The following is an 8,716-nucleotide window of genomic DNA, read 5'->3' as shown; positions in this document are numbered from 1 at the left end:
TTTCGGCAACAACTTTCCAGCTGCCCTCCTGTGTGTCGGCCTGGCTCAGTGGTAGCGCTCACTCTCGCCTCCTGAGTCAGTAGGTTGTGGGTTCAAGCCCTCACGTCATGACTTGGAATCACACGGTCTAAGCTGACGGCGGTGGGGTGGGGTGGGGGTGGTGTGGTGTGTGGCGCTGTCAGAGGCGCCGTCCTTCGGATGAGACGTCAAACCGAGGTCCCAAGTGAGTGTTTCTTTCTCCCAGTGTGACAGTCCCCCCGCGCCCGCCCCCAACCACCAAAATAAAATTGGTCACTCAGTCCCTTCGGCTGTTTGTGGGGACGCTGCTGCGTGCAATTGTCTGCCGCCTTTCGCTCACAAAACATACAGTCACGTTTACAGAATTTACAGGACATCCTGTGAAGCGCTTTGACACATCTCGATGACCTGATAAGGCGCTGGATTATTATTATTATTATTATTTCCTTCACCTCCCAAATCTCTTATCTCCCCTTCCGGGGTGGGGGGGGGGGGGGGTGAGTGAGGGGGTTAAGGTTGGGGGTGTGGGTGGGGAGAGAAGAGAGAGAGAGAGAGAGAGGGGAAGAGAAACAGGACCAGGATCGAAAAGCCAACGGGAGGTGACAGCAAATGGCAAAAGATTTTTTTTTTCTTCTTCTTTTGTGCGACGGTGTTGATTGTGCTGCCCGTATCCTGTTGAATTTCCTTTTGTGCAGCGAGCGAGTGAGCGAAAGAGAGAGAGAGAGAGAGAGAGCCAGAGAGAGAGAGAGCTAGCGAGAGTTTGGCCTGACTGAATGGGAGAGTGGTGCTGTGAGTTCGCTCTTTAGAGACAGACCGTTTCCTTTGTGGTGGGGTGGGGTGGGGGGGGGAGCGGGGAGCAAAATGGTAGGGGGTGGGTGGTGCGGGTGGGCGGTGGGGGTGGGGGGTGGGGGGGGGGGGTGCGGTGGTTGTGGGGGAGAGAAAGAGATAAATCAGGACCGGTCAAAGTTTTCAGGCGCGCAGACGTTTCCTCTTTGCATTGGGTTTACCCTCTTTGCTGCGCTCTGTGCTCCGGTGCTGGGGGCTGAACGCGTCTCACTGGGTCCCCACAGCGCCCCAAAGCGCCTCTCCTGTTTAATAGCTGTGCTGAGCTCTGAACAGTTAGACCCGTCTCCTCTATCCCTCGGTCTCGCTCTTTCTGCTCACCACTCTTTCTCTCTCCTCTCTCTTTGTCTCACTCTCCCCCCTCTCTCTCTCTCTCTCTCTCACTCTCTCGCGTCTCACTCTTTGCCTGACTCACTCTCTCCGCCTGGTGAGTGCGTCTGCGTGCGCGCGTGTGTCTGCGTGGTCTTTGCGCGTCTCCTTCTTCGTCTCTGTCGAGCGCTCCGGAACGCTACCCCGCGTGAAGGGCGCTGTATAAGTGCAAGTCGGTGGTGTTGTCTGTCTTAATACCTATGTCTGTCTGTGTGTGTGTGTGTGTGTGTGTGTGTCTGTGTGTGTGGCGTGTGCGCGTGTGGTGTCTGTGTGCGCGTGCGTGTGTGTGGTGTGTGGTACGTGTGTGCCTTTGCCTTGCGACGTCTCAACGACATGTTAAGATTGCCATATCAAATGCAAGAAGGATTATTATTATTCTTGTTATTATTATTATCTCAGTCTCTCCATCTCCGTCCGTCTCACCTCTCTCTCTCGCTCTGTCTGTCTGTCTGTCTGTCTGAATGTTTCTGTCTCCCGGTTTCATAGAGACCGGATCTGACTTCCATCGCCTGACCGGTATTTAAAACGTTCTTTCTCTGTCCCGGCCAGGAACGGCGTCAGCCTCTGCCGATCAGCTCCGAGGGCAGCGGGAGGCTCCGTGAGCCGACGGTGACAAGCGGAGGAGGAAGAGGAGGAGGAGGAGGAGTGCGTGGAGGTTGCGGAAGGGAAGTGGGGAGGAGAGAGGGGGAAAAGAAAAGACCCACTTCTCCGATCGGGAGAACCAGCCCGGAGCAAGAGAGAGAGAGTGAGCCAGAGCGAGCGAGAGAGAGAGAAACCTAACGGAGAGGTGCACCGCGCACGGACAGCGGCCATGTCCTTTGCGCCGAGGCGCTCGGCTCGGGGACGGGAGGGAGTCTGAACGAATGGGCCGCTCCCCTCGCTCCACGCCCTCACGCCCTCGGCACTGCAAGCATGGCTCGCTGGGGACTGCCGGGTTCCCACAGCTCTCCCGACCTCTCGCGGGGACCAAGCCGGAACGCCATCGCCGCCGCTCGCTAGCAGCGACGACAGCCACAGCGACATCCCAGGAGATCAGGACGTCTGAGGACGTCCCCAGGCGCTGACGGACACACGCTCGCTCGCTCGCTCCTCGCCAAGGACTCGCTCTCCTCCGCTCCGGGTTCTTCGTCTTGGCGGGCTTCCCTTTTCTTTCCTTTGCCCCTCGTTTCGCGCCGTGTGAACATGACCCATGGGGAGGAGCCTTTCTCTGAGATGCACCAGGATTCAGTCGTGTTAACTTACCTCGAGAGCGTCCTAATGCATCGACCGGCAGGGGGCGCCGGGGCTGGGGGGACTCCCCTCAAGAGGGAGAGGGGAGAGGGCGACGGAGACGGGCGGGGGTCCCGGGCGGCCCCACCCTCCTCCTCTTCCTCCTCCTCCTCCTCCTCCTCCTCCTCGCCCGCCACGGACCTCCAGCTCCAGCCCCCGCCCCCGCCCGCCCCCCGAGCCGGGGGGAACCCCAACGTGAAGAAGGCCCGGCTGCTTCGGGCCGAGGTTTGGGAGGGGGCCAAGAGGCGGAGGGTCTGCGGACCGGAGGCTTTCGGGCGAGAGGGGGGCCCGTCCTCGGCCGGGGCCGGGGCTGTCGGGTTCCAGGGCGACGCTCTGGCCAAAGACAAGCAGCACAGCACCCTCCTGGCTTCCCTGCTCCAGTCGTTCAGCTCCAGGCTGCAGAGGGTGGCCCTGTCCCAGCAGACGGGTTCTTCCCCGGGGGCCGCTCCCTCCCCCGAGCGGGGGCTGGGGCTGGGCCTGGGGGGCTACGCCACGGCCTCCAGCCACCTGCGGGCCCTGCTGAGGAGCCGGGAGCAAGGCGAGGCCGGGCTCAGCCCCCCTCCCCCCGACGACCGGAGGCTCCCCGATAGGCCCCGGCCCGCTCCCCGCCCCCCCCGGCCCCCCTCGGCCCCCGCCGAGCCCCTCTCCTGCGCGGCCAGGCTGCGGGCCGTGGCCAACCTGGTGGAGAACGGGGGCAGCTTGAGGAGCCCCGGCTCGCCGCCCCAGCCCCCGCCCCCCCTGCCCCCCCCGCCCCCCCGGCCCAGCGTGGCCTGCAGCCAGCTGGCCCTGCTCCTGTCCAGCGACGCCCAGCTGCAGCAGTACTCGCGCGAGCACGCGGCCGGAGCCTCGGCCAGTCACCGGCTGGCCGCCATCGCCTGCCAGAGAGTTAACGAGAGGAGGACGCAGGACCCGGAGCGGGAGCGGGAAGGGCCTGAGAGAGCCGGGTGGGCGGGACAATCGCCGGCAGCGGCTGCGACCAACGGCTTGAGGAAGAGCCACGCCACCGGGCGGTCGGCCGGACGCCCGAGGAGCCCGGCGGTGGCCGGCAGGGAGGAGGGGACCTGCTCGCCCGTCTCGCCGGCTCCAGGCGGAAGCGGCAGCGGCGGTGGCGGCAGCCTCCTCATGCACCTGCTCAACTCTAACGCCTGCCCGCCCGCCTCGCCCGCCGGCTGGTCTGGGCCGTACCGGGGCCAGGGGAAGCCCAAGCTGCCGCCGGTCAAGGTAGAGCCGGGCTCGGCCGCCGAGGACCTGTACAGCAGTGACGAGAGCTCCAGGTCCAGCTGCACCCCCATGGACCTGTCCACCAAGCCCAGGATGTGCGAGCCCATCTCGCTGCAGGCCGGCAGCTTGGAGCAGATGACCCAGTCGCTGCTCTTCAGCTGGAACCCCAAGAGGTCCGGGGGGCTGGCCATTCACGAGGGCAAGGAGGAGGAGGAGAGCTGTGGTGGCGGAGGTGGAGGTGGTGGTGGTGCTGGTGGTGGGCTGGAGTCCAAAGCCCATCAGCGGGTCACCTTGCTCCAGCTCCTCCTGGGTCATCAGAGCGACGCGAAGGGCGAGGGGACGCCCGAGCCACCATCACAGCCGTCGCAGCACTACTTCAAGGCGGAGGCCTTGTTGCCCAAGATGGAGCCCTTGTTGCCCGAGACTGGAATGGCAATAGTTTCCTCCCTCGGGCTGAGCAGAAAGTCTGACTTCTTGGGGCCTCTGCCTCCGCACTCTTCATCCACCTCTTCCTCCTCCTCCTCCTCTTCCTCTTCCTCCTTGTCCTCCTCCTCCTCGCTCCCCTCGCGGTCCCCAGCCCCCCTCAAGGTGGCTTCCAGCGCCTGCGTGACCTGCAAACGGGAACCCGAGGCGGCCTCGCACCGTCCGGGGGCCAGGCCCACTGTCGCTGTGGCAACGGCCACAGCGGCGCCTCTGGCGGACAGGGACCCGCGGCGACGCTTCTCCAAGCCGACCCCGGAGCGGTGTGGAGGCGGGGGAGGAGGAGGAGGAGGAGGAGGAGGCAGAGAGACTTCAGCCTTGTCGTTGGAGCGCTTCCCCAATTGCTCGCTCCTCAGCGGCGGCGGGAGGCCCCAACACTTCGCCCCGCCCCTCCCTCCAGCCCCGGGGGACAACCCCCACCCCGGGAACGGCAACAGCTTCTCGTTCAGTGCCAGTAAACTGCTGCAGGACCTGGCCCAGACCGACCATCACCCTCCCCCAAGCTCAGACAACGCCGTCGCCATAACTACCATGTCCTCTTCCTCCTGCTCCTCCTCTTCCTCCTCCTCCTCCTCCTCCTCCTCCTCCAGACTGATGGGCCGACGGGGCGGATTCCAGCCGGGCCTGTCCTCCCTCACCTCCTCCGTCTCCTGCTGCTCCTCTCCCGGGGCCCTGGCTCCTCCGGCTCTGCCGCTGCCACCACCGGCTGCCGCTGGTCTGGAGGCCATGGACGACAACCATCTCGGCAACCACCACCACCACAGTCACCAACATAGTCACCACCACCAGCATCAGCAGCGGCCGCCATTGCCAGGCCGCCGTAGCGTTCTACAGCTGCTCCTGCGAGCTCCCAGCGACGCCGACCAGCAGCCGCAGGCTCCGTCGCAGCCAAGGGCTGGTAACGGCAGCAGGAGACGGGCCGCCCGGGGCGGGGGGGGCGGGGGCGCCGAGGCCCGTCGGCCGGCTTCAGGCCAGGATGATGATGGCGGTCGAGGGGGCAAGGCTGCCGCTCCACCGCCGCTGCTCGCCGTCAAGACGGAGCCCGAGGAGCCTGAGGAGCGAGAGCCCGGCTTCTCTTCCCGCTGTTCCGAGGCCTCAATTACCGGCGGAGGAGGAGGAAGTCCCGCCAATGGCGGCAATGGCTGTTATCACCAACATCACCATCAACATCCACAGCAGCAGCAGCAGCAACAACGACAGTCCAGCCCGGCAATGGAAGCTCCTCCTCTCCCACCGCCCCCAACTCTGTCGCTGCCCTGGACGTATGAAGAGGCGGTCGTGATCAAGCAGGAGGAGGAGGAGGAGGAGGAAGTGGCGGAGGACAAGGTGGTGGTGGAAGAAGAAGACAAAGCAGCAGAAGAAGAAGAGACGCCGGTGATGAAGATGATGGCGGACTCGCCTCCCTCGCTACCGCACGGCGCCGCCTCGCAGAAGGCGGGAGTCTTGAGCCAACTCCTCCTGAGACACAGCAACAGCCTAGGCTTCGCTTTGGGCCTGGGCCTGGAGCCGGCAGAGCAGCCCCCGGCCCCGGCCGTCGCCACCGGCAACGGTAGCCCCTGCAGCAACAGCGGCGGCGGCAGCGGCAACAACAACAGCAACAACAACTGCGGGCGCGGAAATGGAGGCGGCCCCAAGAAGAAGCGGCTTCTCCTCCCCCCGTTCGAGGCCCAGCCGGCGGGGTCGGAGGTCACTGAGAGGCCTAGGCCGAGGAGGCCCCCCGAGCAGGCCGAGAGCAGCGACAACGGGCCCGGCCCCATCCCCAACGGCCACGGTTTCAAGCCGGACTTTTGTAACGGCCTCGGCTTGGCGTACGGCTCAAGCCCGGGCGGGGCGTGGGAAGCAGATTGTGCCGAGGCTCGAGGAGGAGGAGGTGGAGTTGGAGGAGGAGGTCAAGGCTTTAACGTGCTCAAGCAGCTGCTCCTGGCCGAGAATGGCATCAAGGCCTTGTCGCAAGGCAGGCAGCTTCACAACGGGGCCGAGGTCAGGCTGTTCCCGCACCCGCCGACCGACAAGGAGGACAAGATGGCGGCCACCGGGGAACGGAGACAGAGGGATGCCTTCGTCGCCACCACCATCATCATCACCACCCCCACCACCACCACCACCATCACAACAACAGCAGCAGCAGCAGCACCAACAACGTGACCCTGACGGTCAAGGGCCTGACAAGCAGCCCCGGCCCCGGCCCCCGGTCCCGCTCCCCGCCGGCCAGCCACAATCGCCCCAAACCCCGGCCGGAACCTCCGGCCGAGCCGCCCTGGCTGACCAAGACCAACCCCATCCTGTACTACATGTTGCAGCGAGGCGGCCAAGCTGGCCATAGCCATAGCCAAGGCCCAGGCCCAGGTCCGGGCACAGCGCAGCTGCTGGAGGACGCCAAGGCCGAGCGCAGGAAGCCTCGCTCCAGCTCCCGCCCAGTGCCAGCCGGGGACACCGAGAAGCCCCGTTGGAGGGTCAAGGAGGAGCCCGCGGGTCCCGAGCAGGACCAGGACCAGGACTCGGCGGCAGAGCTGCGTCTGATGAAGTCCAGCCTGAGCCTCAGGCACGGTGTGTACGGCCTCCTGGAGAAGGTCATCGCCATCAAGAGGGAACCCGACTGAGAGAGGCACGGGGAGGAGGAGGAGGAGGAGGAGGAGGAGGAGCAGAGGGAATGGACATGTTGGGGCGCGAGGGTTTAAACACGCAAGACAGAGACTCACACACACACACACAGACACAAGCACACACGCGTATACACGAGCGCACACAAACACGCATACGCTCACTCACACATGCACATATACGCAGTCACACACGTACACTCATGCACGCATAAACTCACACACACACACACACACATAGGGACTCAGATACACCAACACTCATAGCACACTGGCACACACACACACACACACACACACGAGGACATACACACACACACGGATATACGCTGATGCATTCACACGGACAGACACAGAGTCTCAGACACAGTCAGAGTCAGACTGACCCATACAGTCAGATAGAGTCACACGTGCATCGACCGTAAGAGAGGTGTGCCCCCCCCCCCCCCCCCACCCACACACACACACACAAACTGAGACAGACAAACACACACATACACACACATACACACACACACACACACCACACCCACACACAGCAAAGCAGTACGACAATCTGTTAAGACCAGGTCTTGTGCAATACTTCCCTGATTGTTTGGCAAGACAGACGGACAGATGTTGGGTATATAATATAATGTTTATATAATATAAATACCCGCCCCCACCCCATCCAGCTCCGAGAGGTTTTTTTCTAAATGAACTTGCACCTAAAATGCAGGGAAAGGGCAAACCACTTTTCTACGGTGATGTGTGTGAGAGTTCACAATGATGACGGGCGCTGGGTTGTCAACCCCACCACCCTCCACCCACCCCCCACCCCCACTTTCCCCCCTGTGACAAGTGTAAAACATATTATCATAATTATTGAGGGGGGAGGCGAGGTGGTGGGGGGTTGGGGGGGGGGCGGCGGGGGAAAGAGAAGAGAGAGTCTAGTCTGGAGGTAACCCTTTGGATGTCACACGAGAGATGCAGGGAGTGTAGATGCAGGGCGTTGTGTGTGTGTGTTTTGTTTTGCTCTCCCCCCGCCCCCCCCGCCCCCCCTTCAATCTCGCAATATAAGTTGCCGCGCTGCAATGCGGATTTATTTCAGTCTTGCCCCCACCACCACCACAACCCCTACCACCACCACCCCCCCCCCCGCCCCACGAGCATCAGGGAGTTGCAGTGACCATTCCACCATTCATTAGATTTACTGTTGTTTTCCGATACGTGTCCGGTGTACAATTGCCAGCGTAGAACTGTCATCTCACACGTAACATTTCCGTCTCTCTCTCACTCCCCACCGCCCCCCCCCCCCCCCCCACCCCACCCCCCAACATTTCCTGGGCCCTGGCCTGTGTAACCTAGAACTATCCGGCACAGAAGGAGGCCATTCGGCCCACCGCGTCCGTGCCGGCAAATTTAGGGGTGCGAGAGCTTTCACGGGTTCAATTCGCGACACCTGTTTTGTTTTTTAAACAAAAAGAAGAAAGTCTGGCTTGTGATTCTGATCACTTAGCTCCCAACTTTGTGGTTGTTTCTTTTAACGGTGGTATTCCCGGGTCGGATTCGTTTTGGGAGAAGTCGGGGAGAGGGGAGTATTGTGAGAGGAGGGCGCTCGGGAGACAAGTGATCATTAGCACCGCCGTCGAGTATTGCAACTCAGTCTTAAAAGGTCTTACATTTCAGTATAACACACACACGCGCACACACACACGCGCACACACACACAGAAAACAACAACAACAAGATTCCATTTATAGAGCGCCTTTCACGTCGGGAGGACGTAGATGGGGAGAAGCCCCGAGTACTGTTTGCAAGTTGTGTTTTTTGGCTGCGTGGCAGGTCGGAATGGCCTCCCTTCGGGCGAGGAGAGTGAAAAACCCGAGGCATTTTCCCGTTTAATCTTTCGTTGCTTTCGATCGGAAGAGTTCGGT

General features: G+C 62.4%; 1 protein-coding gene across 1 annotated transcript; it reads left to right on the top strand.

Moving 5' to 3' along the window:
* The first annotated feature begins 541 nt into the window (after positions 1-541).
* LOC121848851 (nuclear receptor-interacting protein 1-like) lies at positions 542-7,248 on the top strand. The gene is given in 3 exon segments (XM_042333984.1): positions 542-807; positions 1,780-6,319; positions 6,322-7,248. Coding segments are annotated over 2 exon segments (4,386 nt in total). The 5' UTR covers positions 542-807; positions 1,780-2,412; the 3' UTR covers positions 6,801-7,248.
* The last annotated feature ends 1,468 nt before the right edge of the window (positions 7,249-8,716 follow it).

Source organism: Callorhinchus milii, unplaced genomic scaffold (genome assembly GCF_018977255.1).
Source record: "Callorhinchus milii isolate IMCB2004 unplaced genomic scaffold, IMCB_Cmil_1.0 Scaffold4, whole genome shotgun sequence".
NCBI lineage: Eukaryota > Metazoa > Chordata > Chondrichthyes > Chimaeriformes > Callorhinchidae > Callorhinchus > Callorhinchus milii.
This window is presented reverse-complemented; position numbering and strand designations above follow the sequence as displayed.